Source organism: Sebastes umbrosus, chromosome 12 (genome assembly GCF_015220745.1).
Source record: "Sebastes umbrosus isolate fSebUmb1 chromosome 12, fSebUmb1.pri, whole genome shotgun sequence".
In the NCBI taxonomy this organism is placed as follows: Eukaryota; Metazoa; Chordata; class Actinopteri; order Perciformes; family Sebastidae; genus Sebastes; species Sebastes umbrosus.
This window is the reverse complement of record NC_051280.1, coordinates 23,357,308-23,378,723: the sequence shown is the minus strand read 5'-3', so window position 1 is coordinate 23,378,723 and position 21,416 is coordinate 23,357,308. Positions and strand designations below refer to the sequence as shown.

The following is a 21,416-nucleotide window of genomic DNA, read 5'->3' as shown; positions in this document are numbered from 1 at the left end:
GAACAGCTAGATTTTAGATATTTCTGTAGCTAGTTTTGGCCAGAGCCATTTTGAATACGGGATCCAGAACGGCTCCGGACCGAATGAGCCACTTCATGAACGGGTCCAAATCGGATGAGCTGCTTTGTGAGCGGATACGGGCAGGATCCGGGCCATATCTGGCCTGGATCCGTGATCCGTATCTGTTCCGGATCCGTCCCGCCGTGCAAGTGGACTCCTATCCGGATCCGTTTTGTGGATCTGTCCCGGAGCCTAATTTACCTCCGGACCGGATCCGATGCGGAATCAGTTTGCAATCTGGGGAGGATCGCACTGCAAAGGACAGAGGGTGTCTATCCTGAGGCAACTTTGTGATTTTGGGGGTATACAAATAAAATTGACTTGACATGACTTCATTTTATTATTAGACACAAACATCAAAATAATGTCATCACATCAAGAATAGATTGAAGGACAATGTGTTGACGGGTTATTGATATGGGACCTCTAAAACCCTCCTTTAAATAGCCCTGCTGACTGCGGGGGGCTATTATTACAGGCACTCAATGACACGGTAACCTGCATTACCACAACCTCTATTGCAATGCGGCGGCGCTCCACAGATCTCTCTCCCCGGTCTTAGTGTTGGCTGTTTGGGGATAAAGCTGAGTGCTATAGTCGGTCATGTGATTCCTGCTTCTCTCTCTCTCTCTCTCTCTCTCTCTCTCTCTAAGTTGAAAGGCAGGAGCAGAGCAGTGGAGGGGGCCCACAGCTCCTCTTCCTCTGCTGGTCGTGGATGCAACGTTTTTTCGTCCCCCTTTTTTTCTTTCTTCCACCACATTTTAGTGTTAGTTTCTCGCTCGGTGTGTGATCTTTTTTTCCCTTCGCCATGGCGGGAGCTATTATTGAAAATATGAGCACCAAAAAGTTGGTGATAGTGGGAGTTATTCTGCTTTTGTTCCAGGCGTTTGCCTTCATGGTCGGCGGTTTAATTGGTAAGTTTGTGTTATCCCTCACTCACTCACTTTGTGTTACCAGTTTGTTTGAAGCTCGCGAGCTAACTAACGTCTGTCTTTGTGCCGTTGGAATTCAAATGTTAACGTCTCTAAACGGTTAAAAAGTTTGAATTTGTTCCGTTAACCCTCGTCTCCAAACCGGCGTTAAACAACGTTTAATACGAGAGAAAAGAAACTTTTAGATTATATTTTATATATGTATATTTTAACCGAGTCGTGCTCCAAACAATGCGGTACTTTTAGACAAACCTCCCCGTTAAATCACTGCTTTGTGTCGTCAAGGTGTTATTTAGCCTGCATACCACAACCGTTGGCTAATTCATAGCTAAAAATAACGCCATGTTTGTGGGTGAGATTGTGATTTTCCTACTCAGGAATGCTCTGAATACATACCTTTTGTGTTTTTTTTCACTTCTTTGATCCCCCTTTTCTTTCCTCATACCTCCTCCTCCTCCTCTTCCTCCTCCTCCTCTCATATATAATGTCTGTCTGCTGTGTGGGGCCCCAGGCAGCATCTCTACCTTCCTTGGAGGGTGAGCTGTGGTGTCAGACATTGCAAGTTTAGTTTTCATTTTCTCAGACTAGCTGGTCTTTTGTTGTGGTTCTCTGAGTCTTTACTTAACACATAGGTACCTGTCTGTTTTGGTGTATGTATTATGTAGCCTTACCTGCTTTTATGAACTTGCAGCAGTTAATTATCCATACCTTTGCTTTAGGGCTGCAATTGAGGATTATTTCCATTATCAACTAATCTGGTGATTATTTTGTTGATTTTAATGGTTTAGGGGGAAAATGACGATCACGGTTTCCCAACCAACAGTCCAAAACCCAAACAGATGTTGTTTTCTTCATATACTTTATTCAATATTATATTTTTGTCAGAGAAAAGCAGCAAATTCTGACTTTTGAGAAGCTTGAACCATCAAATCTTTTGCCACTTTTGCTTGAGAAAAAGGAATGAAATGATTAATCAATTATCAAAATAGTTGCAGATTGATTTGCCTTTGATCGACTAATCTATTAATCATTGACTGATTGTTTCAGCTCTACTTTTTCTCACTAAAGCCAAGTTCACACTACACAACATGCTGTCTTTTTTTTTGCCTCAATCTGGGATTTCTGTTGGGTAGCTCCAAAAACTGTTGGGGAGCGTAAAATCAGGTCAAAAGTCGTGTCGTGTGAACGAGACACAAGATGACTGATTCCAATTCACAGTTCTTCATGTTGGACTAACACAATTTGGAGAGTTGGGCAACACCACTATCAAAATAAATTCTCAAAAATTGTAATATATCAGCTATGACTGTATGGATTATTGTGTTTGTGAGGTCCAAATCTGAATTTCCATTATCAATTAATCTGGTGATTATGTTGTTGAGGAGAGAAAAGGGGGGTTCTCTCCTCATTCCTCCCCTCCCTTCCTCCTCTCATATATAATGTCTGTCTGCTGTGTTGGGCCCCCAGGCAGCATCTCTACCTTCCTTTCACTCCTTCCTCTTCTTCCCCCCTCTGAAGTCTCTCCTTCTTCTCCCCAAATCCCTCTTGCCCCGCAGGCAGCAGAACATTCATGTTTTCCTCCTCTTCTTCGTCCCTAGTTTCATTTGCATTGAGACACACAGTGGTGCACCCACCAAAAAACACAACAACACACAGCTGTCAAAAGTTTTGCCTTGAGGACTGTATTGGAGTTGCTGTCAAGTTTCTTCAAATCCACCCACTCACACACACACAGTTGATAGAAATTCATGTGAAAGATGTGTTTTTTCTTATGGGCTGAATTTAGTGGAGCGGATAGTGGAAAAATCATGCAAATAGTGATATGATACAATACAACTTTATTGTCAGTTTGCACTGAAATTCATTTTGCATCCATAGGCAGCTCAGTTTGAGAAAAAGTACACATACAATAGACATACTGTTACCATAGACAAACAGACAAGTAAGACCCATCAGACAAAAAACAAAACACATCACAATTATTCATACATAACCCATTAAAAAATTACCATCAGTCCTCTGGATTTACATCTCCTTAGCAGCACATTCATTATTATTTAGCAACAAGATGGACTGATGGACAAAAGCGTTCTTTAGCCTGATGCGATTAAATGTAGGGACTCTAAATCGCCTCTTGGAGGGCCTCTATGTGTCTCCTAGTTTTTTTAGAGACTCTCGTCACAGTTCAGATGTGAGTGAGGGAGACGTTTTGTGTTTTTAGCATTATTTATATGAAAAGAGGACTTACTGCCACATTTGGGCAGTAGGAAACCAAGCACAGCTCACACTATGCTTTGTTGTTAAGATACAAGCACCACATTTGGCATGATGATTCCAGAGGGGACACTGAGCAAAATATAAATGATTGGCCACTTGAAAATCCAAGATGGCGGCCATTTTTCACGATGGCCGCCAAATTGACCTGCTGATAACGGTTTCTCTCATAGAAATTCATCTACTTGGTCGATTTGAGTGATCTTGGTGTCAAATTATATGTTTTCCAGCATGCTGGATCTAATTTAGATAGTTTTAACAATTTTTAACTGCAATTTGGCGGCCATTTTGTGTCTGTTTAGTGCATGGATGTATTAAAAGAACTGGATACAGCGTTGGAGGCGGGGCCCCGGTCATTCCTATGAGAGTTGCTCATTGGCGCATGAAGCCTAAATGGCTCGACTTCCGTCTGGAAAAGTACCCGTATCTATCTCTATTAGTGTGTTCATACTGGGAAGTTAATTCACCTAAAAAAAAAATGATCCGCTGAGTTACAGACGTCTCTTTCCCAATGTAAGGGAAAATGAAACAGCTGGGTCTTGATGCTTGATTCCCTGGCCGCCATATTGCAGTTAAAAAATATTAAAACTATCAAAATTAGATCCAGCATGCTAGAAAACATATAATTTGACACAAAGGTCACTCAAATCGACCAACTGGATGAACTTCTATGAGAGAAATCATTATCAGCAAGTCAATTTGGTGGTTCCATCTTGGATTTTCAAGTGGCCAATCGTCTATATTTGCTTAGTGACCCCTCGGCAATCATCATGCCAAATTTGGTGCTTGTATCACTATTTGCACGATTTGACTGAAAAATGTATGTCATCCGCTCCACTAAATGTTTGTCCCCAAACACCAGCTTGTCTTTGTGTCCCTGTCTCACTGACTACATAGCTGGTGATAAATTAGCTTATTCTGTTCGTTCCTGGCTGAGATGGTTTTAATGAAGCCAGATTCCTTTTGTGTTTGCTTGGTGGCCGGGGGGCGGTAGGGGTAATTGAGTAGAAAGGGTTTTTTTCTCCCCTTGTTTCCCCGACAATCCCGGGAACACGGCATGGGGTCAGCAGGGCTGAGGGGGATGGCCATTATTCTGGACACACTGCGATGGAGACTGGAGGAGCCGGTGGTGTGCTGCTGGACTCGCAGGGTCACTAGATAATTAAACTCCGAAGGGGGTGCCGGATAGATAACTGGGTTTAAATCAGTCTAGTGGTGTGTCTCTTCTTTGTTGCTATGCATGCTTTTTTATTTTGTTTTTACACAGCTGTTAACACACTTACACAGTTGAAGTTTCCTTGAAAATAGCCTTGGTGGAGTTTTACGAGTGTGTTAGCCAAAGGGTGTGTAAACTGTTTGTGGTGTCCGCCCTTCAGCTCTCTGTTACCAGTGAACAGATATGATTCAGATACGTTAACAGGCACAAACTATTCTGATTCATGTTTGCTTACTCTTATAGTTCTCTTGCAGTTATGGATAGTGAGGCTACACACTTTTGGAAACCAGGAAGTATTGAAATATCTAAAAGTATTACTCCTCACGAGTTGGTGCTTGCTCGAAGCACCTTTGAAAGTGATTACAGCTTTTGAGTCTTCGTATGTCACTAATCTTTTTCATGAACTGAATCTGAAAACTGGGCTTTCATGTTCCCCACCATGAGTCAGTACACCTCCCACAAGCACCCTCGACAGTAATAACAGCTTATGGAGTCTTCCTGGATACGTCACAAACCGGCTGCTCGGTACATTCAGGACTGGAGTGTTTTCTCCTGCTCTTTCTGGGGAGGTTTGCGCAAACAAATTGGAAGCATCTGCGCACTTATCTTCCAAGTCATTCCACAGGGACTTTCATATAGGCATTTCAGAGTTGTTTTGCCTGTATGAATAAGGTCACTATCCTGTTGACACTTAAATCATCAGTCCGGTCGCTCTCTGGCACTCTCAGATAGACCTTTTGCAGAACAAATTGGCTATTTGTTCTTCGAGTGGACGTTTTCACATACAGTAGGAATGTGCTAATGGAGGGTGAGCTTTGGTGTCAGACATTGCAAGTTTAGTTTTCATTTTCTCAGACTAGCTGGTCTTTTGTCGTGGTTCTCTGAGTCTTTACTTAACACCTAGGTACCTGTTTGTTTTGGTGTATGTATTATGTAGCCATACCTGCTTTTATGAACTTGCAGCAGTTAATTATCCATACCAATACCTTTGCTTTAGGGCTGCAATTGAGGATTATTTCCATTATCAACTAATCTGGTGATTATTTTGTTGATTTTAATGGTTTAGGGGGAAAATGACGATCACGGTCTCCCAACCATCAGTCCAAAACCCAAATAGATGTTGTTTTCTTCATATACTTTATTTAATATTACATTTTTGTCAGAGAAAAGCAGCAAATTCTGACTTTTGAGAAGCTTGAACCATCAAATCTTTTGCCGCTTTTGCTTGAGAAAAAGGAATGAAATGATTAATCGATTATCAAAATAGTTGCAGATTGATTTGCTTTTGATCGACTAATCTATTAATCATTGACAGATCGTTTCAGCTCTACTTTTTTCTCACTAAAGCCAAGTTCACACTACACAACATGCTGTCTTTTTTTTTTTTTTTGCCTCAATCTGGGACTTTTGTTGGGTAGTTCCAAAAACTGTTGGGGAGCGTAAAATCAGGTCAAAAGTCGTGTCGTGTGAACTAGGCACAAGATGACTCTGATTCCAATTCACAGTTCTTCATGTTGGACTAACACAATTTGGAGAGTTGGGCAACACCACCATCAAAATAAATTCTCAAAGATTGTAATATATCAGCTGTGACTATACGTATTATTGTTTTTGTGAGGTCCAAATCTTGCTGAATCTGCTGTGAATTGTGGCTCTAACGCCACATAATTCAAAGAAAGTTAAGTGGCTTGAATGTTCTTTGAAGGCAGTGTAGGTTTTTGTTAAATATATGGACGGCTTTAAAGCCTTTACACATCGAGGGGTGTGACAAATACATGACATGATAATGTGAAATACTCGTCTGCGAATATTATACGACTAGGGCTTTTATTGTGAATGGAAGGAGTGGATCTGGTATGCGTTGCCTTTGTCAAGGTTGAAAGGAGTAGTAAAGTTTGCCGTCTTGGTGCGGTCTTTTATAATCCTGATAAATATAGACGTAACTCAACCCGTTCCGGATAACGTGATGAGATGATGCCTTTATTTGCGGTGTGAAAGTTCAGAAAAATCAACCTTGTTCCAAAAAAATTTATTACGTTGGTTTTTCGCCTTCTGTGTGAAAATATTCATGACAAAAACAACAGTTTGAAAAAATCTATTGACGTGCAAATTAATCACACGAAAAAAAATGCCCCCGGTGCGTAAAGGCCTTTACTTATTAAAAAAAGACTTGGCCCCATGTTGTACCTGATATTACAAAATAAGGGGGAAATCCAGTATAACAGGCACACTGAACATACCGATCGTCTTACATCAGCTCCGCTACATGATTTAAAAAAAACTGTGACTTTATATGTTTATTTACTTCCACTACGACTCTCAAACCACTCGGATGTCGTTCACATCAGACCTCCAGCTTTAACAACAGGAGATCATAGTTTTTGTCTCCGCATGATAATGATAGATCCTTTCCCAAGCACTGCTAAAATCCTGGGAGTAGAGACTACAAACACCAGTCTCGTCAAGCTCATGAATCTCAATGCGTAAACAGTGTAATCGGTGCCTGAGAGCTTTTGGGAATTTTCCCTCCCCATCACTTCAGAGAGAGAGACGGCCTTGCTACCAGGCATTTTCTAAACAGTGTTAAAACTAATTGCTGAAAGTGTTTGGACTGGATTTGGCTCCAACCCAAACTGTTGACTGTTCCTAATGGTTGCTAAGATATTAATATTGTCCATGCACAGTTTAATCCAGAGTGCTCAAGTTTTATTTATTGATTTCTTACTCAAACTTTTTGTGTGATTTATTAGTTTGAAGAGAAATTTGGCTTGGCAGGACCTTGAAACACTTTGCTGCAGTATTTCAACATGACACCTAGCCTAACATCTCTCCCTCTTTGTATTTGTCTCACCAGCTCCCAGCCCCACCACAGCGGTCCACTACTTGGCCACCAAGTGCGTGGATACAACCAAGCACCGGCAGGAAACCCAATGGTTCATGCCTTGGGGTCCCAACCAATGCGACAAGATCCGGAACTTTGATGAGGCCATGGCCAAGAAGATTGAGGCCAACAACATTGTGTTTGCTGTCCACATTCCTCTGCCTAACAAAGAGATGAGCCCCTGGTTCCAGTTTATGCTGGTCATCCTGCAGTTTGATATCGCATTCAAGATGCACAACCAGATAGGTGAGAATCAAGGCTTTAGTACAGGTTTAAAGAAAAAAAAGTGCGAGGACAACACTGCTCATGTTTCTCCCCCAGGACATGGCTTTCAAGATGTAGGACAGGGAAGAAAGTCTAACTAAATGTGAACATGCTTGTAAGAGGCTGTGCTAGCTTATATGGGACTTGGTGTTAAGAGAATCTTAAGTTAACAGAAAACCATTTAGGTGATAATGAACAAGTAATAATTACTTTGTTAGCTTGTATTTCAAGTTTTTGTAATGGACAGTGCTGTGCAAGTTTTTTTTTTTTTTTTTTCCAGTTGTGTCAATATTTTATCTGTTATTTCTTAGTCTCACAATCTGAAGGCAAATAATTGCAGAGGCTCAATGAGACCAAGCTAGCCTCTGAAATATTCACATCCATTGTCACTTCTAATCACTTGCATCGTAAATTCAAGTGCAGAGTCATTCCAACTACAGCAGTAATACCCGTTGTTATGTTTCTCATATTACCTTCCTTGCAAGACGTCGTGGTCGGATGTTGTCTTGTGTTCTCATTTCAGTCTATTATGGCGAACGCTTGAGGAACCTACAGAAATGTGTCTTATTCAGTAGATTGGATTTCTGTTACACTGAAAGGTGGCAAACAATGATGGATGCCCTGCTGTTTGTTCTCTATAGACCCTTGGGGGGGTTCTTAAAGACGGGCTTGTTAGGCACCCTTGAGACAGGTATAAAGAGAGGAGAGAGGTAATCTGGACCTGTTTCTTGTTGGTTGCCTTTGAGCAATGAAATGTCTCATTATCCAATCCACACAGTAGTATAAAGTGGTGCAAGCTCCTTTGTGGAATAGTCCTCACAGTCTACAATCTTAACAGTTTTAACGTTAAGTTACATGAAAGCTTTGTGGAAAAATATAACAAAATCAAGCTTGAAATCTGTCATACAGATTTGCTTTGCCTAATGTAATACATTTAGTCAAATTTTGGGCCCCAGGCTCTGTCAGATATGTAGTTTCTATTGTCATGAACCCACCAGCGAGTATCAGTGGATAGACGGACCTACAGCATCAGCTCAGTGCTTGAATGAGAGGAAAGGGAGGAAGGGGAGGGAGATAACTAGTATCTGGAAGAAGACAGGGTTTGGTATCCTGGTAGGGTGCTTTGGGATCCTGAAAGAAGGGATTAGAGAGGATGATGAGAGAGTCTAACAAGTGACTGGATCACCAGGAGAGCCTGTGACTCTTAATCACATCATTCGCTTCGTGGCTTAGAATGCATATGTTATGCATGCTAATGTCAACTTGAGCTTTATAACAACCTCTGATGTGCAGCATCGTGTCCACACTGACAAATGCCTGTAAACCTTGATACATACAGTACATAATTAACAGAAAGGTAATAGACAGAATTGTAATCCATGCAGAGAACAAAAAGTTTTAGAAGTATGTGGTGTACTTTTGTATGACCCAGCTTTCTGGTCTGGCTTGTCTAAACAGTCATGTTACAATGGTGGCCTAGTCATCAGCATTGTTTGCTTGCTCACAGCGGAAATGTGTTAGGTGGCTGCGGGTTGTTTACTGCCTGGCTGCCAGACAGAGGAGTCAGTGAATCAGCCTGGACCACAGATGCGTCTTTCTGCCAGACGCTACAGACTCATTTAGATCTCTCTGAGCTACGTGCGGTGCTGTGAGAACAAGTGGATGTCGAGGGAGCTGAGTACTGTAGATGCTGCGTGTAGTAGAAACCAGCTAGTGCTGCAGCACTGGGAGTCCCACTTTTAGACTCTCGATTTTCTGACCGTTTTGAACCCATTCATCTTTGCTTTTTCTCTCCTGAGACGTGAGGTGTACTAGAAAGGAGAACCTGCTAATATGTACAATCTAGCTTGTTTCAAGCATTCCCAAGCCTTTACACTGCTGTATAATATTATAAGTAAAAGGCAAATTGCTTGAAGCAAGGCAGAGGTCAGGTAATTTTACTTCTACTTCCTCTGTTCATCCTTCTGGATTATTATTATTTTTTTTCTCACTTTTGTTTAATGCAAAATGAGATCCAACAGTACATTGAAGGGCCTTTTTTTGTTTTTTAAAGCTATTGTTAAAATCCACGTGTAGCAAGATGAGAGATTAAAGAAATAACTATTTTATAGCAGCTACTGTTGGGTTCTGATGGATGGTTTAATTTTGGTAAAGTACACAGATTTGCTAGTCGGAGTCTTAACAAATTTAATCCTGTCTCCCAGTTAGTTAAAAAGAGCATTTTCAGGTAGTCACTTTGTCAAATAGCAAAACGTAATTCTCTTTGGTAAAACTCGTGGTCTTTCTAATCATTATAACATTTATAACTTTCATTCATTCAATTTGTTGACAGTGAAACGTAGACAAATTTGACAGGATTCAGATTCCTTGAACCGAGTAGATTAAATAAAATGCTGTAATAAACCCCCAAAGCAACGGAGCCAGGTTTTCCATAATTAACAAAATGTCGTCAGCTCATCTGTCTCAATCCTGACCAAAACGCTCCTTGTGCCAAAGGTAGGTGGATTCTGTTCTGCAGCTTTATGACAAATGAACACAAGGCCATCTCTTCTTGACTACCTTATCTGTGTAACAGTGTGTGTCCCAGAGAAGAGGTTCGCCCTTATTAACCACTCCACCCACCTGCCCCACTCCACCCCGGCACCAAGCACCCCTTGGCCAGGGTCCAGCAATAACACAGCTGTTGAGGAGGCTTAGTTTCCGTGGCGATGGCCGCTGGACTGGAGTGGAATGTTTGCATGAAGCGAGTTGACATTCGAGGGCGCCCGTCTCGACCAATGGCGGAGTGGAGGGCATTACAGAGACAGTCGGCTGCCAGTTCTCATCTGGTTCCCTCTCCCCCTTCCTCTACTTTTTTTTTTTTTTTTCTCACAGCACAGGCCACTGAGTTTCTTTCTCTTCATTCCAGCTTGTTTCATAACGGTACAAGAGGCACTCTGGAGGGTTGGAGGAGAGAACACTTGGCTTTGTAATGTGATCTAAAGATGCAGTTTTAATAGCTTGGCTTTAGATGTTTTTGTTGGATTCACTGGGCTGGGCTGTTGGAGGCCAGCTCAAGGTCTCGTTGAAGTTTATGTCAAGTAGGAAGTAACCTAGATTTGGGCCACCATGGAGAGCAGAATGAATCACAGAATATGTTTACATGCTGAGAAATAATCCTGTTAATCTCACCGATTCAGACTCAATCCAGGTGACAGGACCACATATTAACACCCAAATGATTTGACCTAGTGTAAACATGTTTGTTTTACAATATACCAACCAAAACCAGTCTAGTTGAAAATACAGCCTTCTTAAATTACATCACATCAGTTAGAACTGCTGCCATGAAGCTTCTCAATGATTTAAATGAATAAAATGTCCATCCTCATCTTCTTTATACTGTACCACTCTGGAGTGATATTAGCATGTGAATCACCAGCATGGTACTTGGAAATGAACAGTACCTTTTTCAGGCTATAGTGGGGGATGTCTCCATGTCAGTGCTCGCAGTGTTGTCACATTGCTGGTCTCATAGTTAAAAGGCCGTGGCTGTCTGTCATCAGGGCTTCATTTGATCCCGTCACTGGGATAATAACAGCCAGCAGAGTTGTGCAGGGAGGAGGTATAATAAGCACCAAAATACAGACGTACATGAATGTCTTGTACCTCATTTCCACTGCATGGTACCGACATGGCTTGACTCAACTTGTTTTTGAACTGTTCTGTTTTTGGTTCTCCATTTGCAGAAGCTGTGGCAAGTACCAGTAATTTATTTTTGGTACCACCTAGTAGAGGTTGTAGTCGAGCTCAGCCGATTCTAGAGGGTGTATTTAAAACACTGAAGACCACTGATTGGTCAGAGAAAATTGTCACTTGACACTAGCATGGTTGCAGATGGAGCAACGTGCGCTGTGTCTCGTTGAAGGTGATGTCACGGCACTTTCCTGCGCCGTCGCTATGACGGTCAGCTAAGAGTCCCGCCTACATTGACTGGGTACAATTTGTAGTGGAAAATAAAAAATTGCAAGCACCGTGTAATTCTTTGGATACAATGATTCTGCACAAACTGTACTTGATTTGGGATGTTTATTGAGAGACTTGCATACTCAAAGTCTTTTAACAATTAGTGTCTACTTCTCATTGCTTGATACTGATCTGTGGTAATTCTTTCCAGACGATGGAGCGATGGCCACCATTGACGTGGGCCTGGCATACAGAGACGACACAGTCAGTGAGTGGACAGAGATGGCTCACTCTTTTGAACATCGGAAGCTCACCTGCAACTTCACTACTGACAAGGTGTGGAAATGACACTTTGTGCCTCACCATGATGCGTCTTTAGAATACCAAAAACTACTTATTCCAGACATACTGTGTATTGAAACAACAATATTACCTAGTTGATTATCAGCTTCCACTGATTCTATTGTAGATGATAAATCAAATAATTAATATTATTTCAAATCTAAGTAACTTGTTTATTTTATCATCAGTTTTTAACTCAAAAGCTATTTTTGTTGTAATTTCAGGACATTACAAAGTTCTTATGAGCCTCAAATACTAATTACAGATTTCTCACTTTCGATACTGCTACTTATGATAATTTGCTGATGCCATCTCCATGTGGAGGCAATACCTCAATCATAGATATCTCTGAATTTGGAATTCAGCACCTTTTTAAGGGCACTTTGGCAAATGTTTTATTACCGCTGGACATGTAAACCTGCTGCTCTAGCTGATAGTGGTCTATGTCTCAACTCTCTGACCCCTTGTTGCACAGCCTGAATGACGATAGTTTTACAGTAAAGTTATCTGTTATCTTTAGATTTATGTCTTTTGAACCAGATATGGTTTGTTGCTGTGTGTTTTCCAGACCCCTGAGAACGAGGGACGTTACTATGAGTGTGACCTGCTGCCTTTCATGGAGGTCGGCAGCGTGGCCCATAAGTACTATCTTCTCAACATCCGCCTGCCTGTCAACGAGCGAAAGAAGGTCAATGTGGGGATCGGAGAAATCAAAGACATTCGTCTCGTTGTAAGTTGGCGTTTGATTGGGACCTGTATGTGAAGCTTTTTGGTACACTGCTTTTGTTGACCCACACAGTCGAGGGTAGGGATGTCGCGATACCAGTAATTAAGTAGTACCAATACCAGTGCAATTCCATGATTCCATGATTCTTGATACTGATTTGATACCACGGTAAAGAACAAAAGTAAAACAATAAATCCCATGTACTTCAACATACACTCCTTTATCCCCGTTTGCATAATTTGTTAGAACGTTAAACAGGTCATAATTCCCTCTCTATTATCTATTTCATAGATTATTTATTTGCTGTGACATCTCATTTTAAACAACTGTATTTATTCAAGTTTCTCACCCTAAAATGCATTTTACAAAATTACATTTGAACACATGATAACGTTAGAATTTGGCTTCGCTCAACACTAATTTTTTACTGAATAGTGCCTGAATGTATCATAATGTAATGCAATGTGGCACCTCCCGTGTTGAAATAAGCAGGATGAGAGCTAGTTAACGTTAGCTGTTAGCAGCCGGTGAGCAGCACAGTCCTGTGGAGCCAACAGCTAACGTTAACTAGCTCTCTTCCTGGCGATTTCAACACAGATTTGTTGTTCGCAATGTAGCATTATCGGGGGGAAAAAATAGGGTGCATCCACTGGACGCATTGATAGTGAGTTTACTGCCTCCCAAACTAATTTTCTATCGTCCCTGGGACTACGGGACACCGTTAGGCTTGAGCCCTGACGGTACCTGCGGTACTGTAGAAAAAGTAACGGGTCTTTTTTCAACTGTGTCAGAAACAAAGTTGGCCATTGAGTGATATGGTGTTAGCCTTTAGTTTGCCAATAAAATAACATACACAACACACATAGTTGACACTGATTTTTTTTTTCTCCTCCAAGAGCATACACCAGAACGGAGGTTTCACCAAAGTGTGGTTCGCCATGAAGACATTCCTCACACCCAGCATCCTCATCATCATGATCTGGTACTGGAGACGGATCACCCTCATGAGCAGACCTCCTGTGCTGCTGGAGAAGTAAGGCAGCTCCCTCAGTAGCACCATATTTATTATTGTTAGAGAATTATACCTTTTTGGCATCATAATCTCATCCATAATAATGCCTGCAATGAAGAACTCAGTTTTACATTCATGGTGAATGAGGCTAGTTTGAATAAACGCAGCCAGGACCTCCAGTAATGATTCATTATACACTGTGGAGGCTCTGCTTCAGTGGGTTAACTGGGTGAAGGCATATTAACTATGGATGAAACGTACAAGTAGGGCAGGAATGTTATCTAGGACCGTCAGCAGATCGTAAATGCATGTGAAACTGTTGATAAGGTGGCGTAATCAAACAAATGTGCGAAATGGTGGGGGGAAATAGTTTTTGATTTCAAAACAAATGAAGACCTTCCCCTTGCCAGATTTCCTCTGAAAATATGTAAATATATCGGGTGGAGGGAGATTCAAAACCTCAGATATTTGTCTTCATTCCTTAACCAAACCCCATGAAGGTTAGAGCAGCAAATACACGTAGTTCTGCCTGAAGCAGATAGTTCGAATGCCATGCGGTGGAAAGTTGGAGCTATGCTCACAGCCCAGTGTTTGTCTAACCCCCTGCTGAGCTGGGAAGACAGATCAGTAAGAGGCAGCGCTCTGCGCCACAGGAAGTGCCTGGCGAAGCGTGAAACACGTTACAAAATCTGCAAGCTAGCACTCAAGCGACACATTCTGCATACACACATCCAGGACATACACACCAGCTCGCTGAGACACCACAGACACACACAGTCTCTCTCCTTCCCTCTGTTTTTGCCGGCTCAAGGCTCTTATTCCCAAATGACCAGCAGGCTCTCAGGAAGTGCGACTCGTACCCTATTTGTGGACACCGAATGATTTTTTCATGCTGTAAAAGCTGTACCAGAGTCTCCTGTCATGCTAGTCCACAGAGGTGTACACCTCCGACTTTTCTCTAAACTTAGAGGATAGACGTGAGTGGGAACTCTCAATGTGGAAAATGGTCTAGGATGGTAGAAATCACAGGGAAACTCTTGTTATTAATTAAACATTCATCATCTTCATTTTCTGCCATTGGAAACTAGTCTTGTCTTAAAATTGTTAACTGAAAAATGTTGTGTGCTGCTCAGCAAAAGCAGAGATACAACAGACATCGTGACTAGTCACAGCAGGAAAAGCACAGGTGGGATTAACAATGTTAACGATGGCTCTGTTCAGTTAAATGTGTCAGTGAGTTAGCATGCTCTATAGCAGGTCGGTCTTGACTTTAAACTAGTGATTGAGACCATAAACTCATGTTTACTGAAGTAATAAATCAAGTGAGAAGTAAGGGCATTTTCTCATAGACTTTGTATATAATCACTATTTTACAAAATTCTGTTTGCAACCAAAGGAGTCGCCCCCTGCTGGCTATTAGATAGAATGCAAGTTTAAGGTACTTCTGCATTAGCTTCACTTCTCAGAGCCGGAGGTAGCCGCCTGGTCTTATTCCACACACACAGTCACACAGATAGATACCAGCTCTCCTGTCTGTGTTGGTGGTGCTCAGGACACATTCCCTGCATACCAGTCAAATGTGGTTTCACTCTGTTCGCTCTGTAGAACATCGCTGACGGGCTGTCTGGAGGGGAATTGCTTAAAACCTGTGTTACATTACTTCTATTACCCAAAGCGTTTGCAAAAAACACACACACACACGCACACACGCACACACGCACACTGTAGTTCTGTGTTTTGCCCTCTTAAACTCTCTGTTTACAATCATCCTTTCATCTAGTGGTGGCGTGCAGGGACCTGCTGCAGACGCTCGCAAGACAAGCTCTATTCTGTCTTTCTGTAGGCCGATTGTTCTAAATTCATTCCCCCTTATTTCTCCCTAAATGTCTGGATTTCAAAGGCTGTGGGAGGTTGGCTGCAATAATGAGGCTATTTGGAAAGGTAGTAAATTTTGTAGAATTGGATAGGTCAGTGGGGACACACTGTGCTTGTAGCTGAATGGATAATCTAATCAATAATGTCCCAAGATCTAATGAGCCTGCTTCAGCGGACGCAGATGTAGCCTTGCTCTAAAACATTGATTGTGTCAGTGTAAAAGATGTTGTCCAGATTCAGGATGTAAAGCCTGTCAATTAAAGTGACCCTAAATTTCATCTGCTAACACTGTTCAACACTACATTTGTTTTTATAGCAATGACGTTTTCTCTAGGGTTGTAGCTTGTTTAGGCTCATCCATTTATTTTTCTCGAACACCCCAGCATGGCTGTTAATATAACAGGAATAATACTACTATTGATATTCATTTAAAATATAACAATGTATGATCCTACCACCCCCATCTGTTGGTAATGACGGTTAAAAATGATAGTTTTAACACTGTTTTTGCTCCCTCAGGGTAATCCTTGCTCTGGGTATCTCTATGACATTCATCAACATCCCAGTGGAGTGGTTCTCTGTCGGCTTCAACTGGACCTGGATGCTGCTTTTCGGGGACATCAGGCAGGGCATCTTCTACTCCATGCTGCTCTCTTTCTGGATCATCTTCTGCGGGGAGCACCTAATGGTACTGTACACGGCGACATTTAACTTAATGCATGACGTTTTTCTTACTGACCCACAGACTTGCCTGCTATCTGACCTCACTTACAGCCATTTAGTGCTAAAGTTATTGAAGTCCCGTCACAGCCATTCTGGGACTAGTTAAACAAAAAGACTAACTGTGCTTCAGATACAAACGAGACTGAGTGCTTTCTTGGAGGAATGCTTCAGCGCCTGTGCATCTTTTCCTCGTCCTTAATCCAAGTTAATATAGAAAAGTGTAAAGCACTTCCAGCTTGACCGAGCAGGCAATTGAGGGCTTCTGGATATTTTTTTTTTCATCTTGAAGCATAAAAAACATATCCATGAAAAACATATCCATGAGTTAGGTGGATTGGCATATAATATGCCAAGATGGTGTGTCCTACCCAGCAATCACCACTTTACGACCTTCTAAAATAACACTATATAACATAAAAGATAGTATAAGGGTGTATGTATCTGCAGATAGTTTATTTTCATTTCACAATATTCCTCAATCTGCAAGCTGAGAATCTTAAATCAATCAAATGACATCCAGTGCCTTTAAAACGTACTTAACCCCCCCGTGGACTTTTTAATGTTTTATAAAATTGATTTTTTTCTGCAAAAAGAGACTCTTTAAGATGAGTAGAGGAGAGAACCATTAACAGAAAACTTATCACAAAATATGTGTCTATATACAGTATAGTCTCATAGTAATGTCTAAGATATGACTCTTTCTACACTCTTTGTATAAGTATTATATTACATGCTATACTGTACTGAGTGTTTGTCAAACATAATTGCCTATTTTCTTGATTAAATAATGAAAATTAAATGATTCCATTAAGAGTTAATGTTAAAACCTATGTAAAAGCTAATAATAAGTTAGGTGTTTTATGGAAAAAATGTCTTATCTGACTGTCATTTTTGTCCGGGATGCACCGTTCTTTGCAGCATGGGTTGTGGGCAGAGGACAAGTGGAGATGTTGGAGCGTTAACTCTTCGATGATCTCTTTGACGAGCTCCATGTCTGCCTCAGACAAGGTGACAGTCTCTTTAGCGCTCCTCAGCTCTCTGACAGCAGTGTCTTCTGCGCAGCAGGCTGTTTCTCTCTTGTTGGCTGGCCTGCTGACTGAGCTCTACTTGCTTACATAAAAAAGGGTTTATTTGCTTCTTAGCTTTGAAGTTTTATTTCTTCATAATTAAAAAAAAAAGAAAAAAAAGAAAACCTGCACCAATGCAAACATTTTTACACTATGTATTTAAGAAATGAATTAACCCTGTAACCTACTTCTGCAATAATTTATGACTGGGTGAACGGACATTAGTAGCATTGTTTCAAATCAAACTACCCTCCTTGCCCTCTATTCACTGTCTAGACTAGAGTATTCATCCACTCTTGAACTTTGCCATGCTTTTGGTTGTTTTTTACACTTCTCAATAGATGGATAAATGGATTGATCTAACGTACTTCTCTTCATGACAGACAGTGAATTTTCACAGCAGGAAAAGATGATCAGGTGTAACCACATTAAAGATGTCTCTGTTCCATTCAGCTGTCCCATAAAGCTATGACAGTGAACATGCATGCACAATAGACCCATTTAATATCACTAATTAGGGCTGCATTTCATTTAGATAAGTGAGTTCCAGGGCACTGTGCACTCTGGAGCCATCGTTAATGTTATTAATCACACCTGTGCTTTCACATGTCAAAATGTCTGCTGTGACAAATGTTTTAAGTACAAAAAAAAACCCAAAATGAATTAATTGCAAGTATTCAAGTCAATATTTAATAGTCACCTTTTTTATACAATCTCATCATCACATTTGGACACTGTAAGTTCTCATTTTGGGGGAAATGGAATATAATGGAATATAGTATTCATAATTATGTTTTCATTAGTGTATAATTGCCTGAATCAAAGAATCGTTGTGTTTTCGTTAGCCTAGAATGAGCCCTTCATATCTACATTGTGAGATCCTCTTCACGGAGTCCGCCACGTTGCTCCGCCATGTTTCTACAGTAGCACAGAGCCTTTCATGTTTTTACGTTACCTGAAGGTCACCATAGTTCTCTGACATACTCGTGAAACTGCGGTAACCGCAGAGAGTTAAAACCGTGGCACTGCCAGCCGCCGTCTGACTTCCGTTGCTCCTAAAGTAGTGTTATTATGGTATGGATGGCCTCTGAGCGAGGCAAACGGCGTTACCATGGTTTTGCACTTGGTGGCTCACGTTACCGCAGTCTTGGAAAGGGAGGAGTGAGCGGAGGGGTACTCAGCTGGTTGCAATTTGCAACCACATCACTAGATGCCGCCAAATCCTACACACTGTACATTTAAGCTCTGCCAAGCTTCACATCACATCAGGTATCTTGAAACATTGGTTATTTTGGCTACAGGACAATGTTATCTACAGTATGACCTTGATCAAGAAGGATCTTGGTGATAATGGACTCCATATGTGATCTATGAAATGTAATCCAGTATATCCCATCTTTACGTCTGTGTTTTCCTGTTCTCTCAGGACCAGACAGAGAGGAACCGCTTCTCAGTCTACTGGAAGCAGGTCGGACCCATCGTGTTTGGCTCCTTCTGCCTTTTTATCTTCGACATGTGTGAGAGGTGAGACCAAGTTTTTTTTTTTTCTTCCTCACTATTTTGAACTAGAGACTTGTTTTACAAAAGTGGTAAATATCAGCATGCTACACATTATTATAATGAATCTCGTGAAATTCTGTGGTATTTTTTTGTTCATATTTGTATGCTTCATCTCCACATGCTCTGTTTATTCTATGCTTTTTGTAATGAAATGTTTGTGACACATAAAGGTAATGTATTTTTGTTTTGTGCCACCAGAGGGGTCCAGCTGACAAACCCCTTCTACAGCATCTGGGCGTCTGATGTAGGAACTGAGCTTGCTGTATCCTTTTTTTTAAACTGTGTTTGACAACAGTATCAGAAAAAGAGCACTCCCCTGCAAACAGCTTGTCTGACAGGTATGATGCTAATAAAAACCCTCGAGTGTAAATGGCCAAATCATGTTTTTCAGTTTAGTCTCAGTTCAGTCTCTTATTGTTGGGAGTGTCTTTACCAATACCGTGCTAAGTTATCATGACTAAATGCCCTGCTTCTACTTCTTCTAGTACATGTATGAGATATTCTCCTAGTTGGCTTTAGCATGAACTGATCTCTACACTAATAAGATGAGAAATAATTCAGTAATGCCATATGTGAAAGCATTGCCTGGGGTCTCAGGATGATGTGTACCTGTTTGTTTGCTTTGCTTGCCAAGCTGAGCAATGCAAGATTCATCAGCACACCTCTTCATAAACAGCTGCCAAACCCCCGTCTTTTCTCCCTCGTCTTTTCCGGCTTTTCAGCTGCTCAGTGTTCCTGACTCTCAGCAGTTTGATGAAGTCAGTCATCAGTCTGCATTATATATGTAATAATAACACAATCTGGAGCATACACTACAAGCTTTCTTTCCTACCAACGTCTATAACACAACTCAACAAGAAAACAGGTTAATCGTTGCTTTTATAGTTCAAAGAAAAAGGTCACTGTTGAATTTAGTTTTCTGTATTATGGCTCTTATGATTCTCTCCTGATATTACAACACCTATGTATGTATATAATTTTATCTCAGGGAATGTGCAATATTTTCCATATCTTTTTCTACTGTGTCTTTGGCGTACCACCACTGTACTGTCTTGTTGACTCTGTATTGTTTTCAGCTGATTGCAGCTATGTGAAGCACTATTGCCCAAGCAAAATGTCCCCTTGGGGACCCTAAAGTATATCTTATCTTATAAGGCTAAACCTGCATACCCGTGCACAAAGCCTACTTGCTTTTACAGTGATGAGACTGTATGTGCGGACAGTATGCAGCACACCACCATTCTTTTTAAAGGAGTGTGTTATTTCCTTGACTGGTGTTGCCTCAGATGGCTTTCATAATTGTGGCAGGGATCTGTGCCTGCCTCTACTTCCTCTTCCTCTGCTTCATGGTGTTTCAAGTCTTCCGCAACATCAGCGGTAAGAGGACGTCCCTGCCCGCCATGTCCAAGGCCAGACGGCTGCACTATGAGGTGTGTGTGCTTTCATCTCTCATCTGGCTCTTGTGTTTGCATTTCTAATAGTTTATCATCATCATAAAAAAAATCAGTTTTGTCATGACAGTGCAAAAGAATTCTCTGCTACACGGGAGTGTAACTTTTTTACAACTTTTTTGTTACTAACACATCCCCTTTATTGTCCTTTAGGGTCTGATTTTCAGGTTCAAGTTCCTCATGCTGGTCACTCTGACCTGTGCTGCCATGACTGTCATCTTCTTCATCATCAGTCAGGTGAGTGCCATAATGTTGTGAAATCAGACATAACGCTGTCCACGGGACTATTTAGGTGATAGTTGGCGACTACTAAAGCTATTTTGCTTATGTCCCAAAACATACAACGCTCTGCCACAAAAACAGTAACATAAAAAGTATGCATTTGTCTTTTGTCTGTGTCCAGGTGAATGAGGGCCACTGGCACTGGGGAGAGCACACAGTGCAGGTGAACAGCGCCTTCTTCACCGGTATCTACGGCATGTGGAACCTGTACGTCTTCGCCATCATGTTCCTCTACGCACCATCTCACAAACGTTACGGAGACGAGCAGTCAAGTGGTCAGTGCATCACTGGTAAACACATTTCTACTAACTTTCTAAAGAAATAAGATAGATTTAGTGTCAGTTGTAAATGATCTATACTGCTTTATAAAGCACTCTCGATCCATCTATCCAGTGTACTTAACATTTAAAGCCATTGTAGCAGTTTAGTGTAGGACAACGAATTGAATATACTAGATCATTTGACAATAGATACACTTTAAAAAATGTTTCTACTTTATTTTTTTGACAATTGCATGAACTTGCCTTAATGTTTTAATATACTAGATGTACGTCTGGGCAATATGGAAAAAAAACAGAATTTCATGATAGTGAACTTTAGTGTCCCAGTAGCTCACTTCATTCTGATGCAGAAGAAGTGTCTGCCCTCTGCTGTAAAGCTGCCTATTCATCCAAAGTTTGTTTTTGGAGGAAGGGGGGGTTGGTGATTCAGAAGGACCCAGATTCCCAGGGGAAAGAAGGGTCCTTTTTGGCCCGAGAGGGTGATTCTAATGGACACCAGGCTTCCTTCCAGACAGAGAGGAAGG

General features: G+C 41.2%; 1 protein-coding gene across 5 annotated transcripts in view; it reads left to right on the top strand.

The window, feature by feature from the left end:
* The first annotated feature begins 645 nt into the window (after positions 1–645).
* Positions 646–21,416, top strand: part of wls (Wnt ligand secretion mediator) — a 22,069-nt gene continuing 1,298 nt past the window's right edge. The window contains exons 1-12 of one of the 5 annotated variants that reach the window (XM_037786425.1): positions 646–974; positions 7,337–7,609; positions 11,784–11,908; positions 12,483–12,644; positions 13,538–13,674; positions 16,048–16,216; positions 17,170–17,259; positions 18,745–18,842; positions 19,077–19,140; positions 20,165–20,308; positions 20,483–20,566; positions 20,733–20,886. In XM_037786425.1, coding sequence (XP_037642353.1) covers positions 869–974; positions 7,337–7,609; positions 11,784–11,908; positions 12,483–12,644; positions 13,538–13,674; positions 16,048–16,216; positions 17,170–17,259; positions 18,745–18,842; positions 19,077–19,140; positions 20,165–20,308; positions 20,483–20,566; positions 20,733–20,886 — 1,606 coding nt within the window. In that variant the 5' untranslated portion in view covers positions 646–868. Of the gene's footprint in view, positions 975–1,136; positions 1,345–7,336; positions 7,610–11,783; positions 11,909–12,482; positions 12,645–13,537; positions 13,675–16,047; positions 16,217–17,169; positions 17,260–18,744; positions 18,843–19,076; positions 19,141–20,164; positions 20,309–20,482; positions 20,567–20,732; positions 20,902–21,416 lie in introns of those variants that run through there. The other 4 variants (XM_037786424.1, XM_037786427.1, XM_037786428.1 and 1 more) reach the window with 4 other exon arrangements.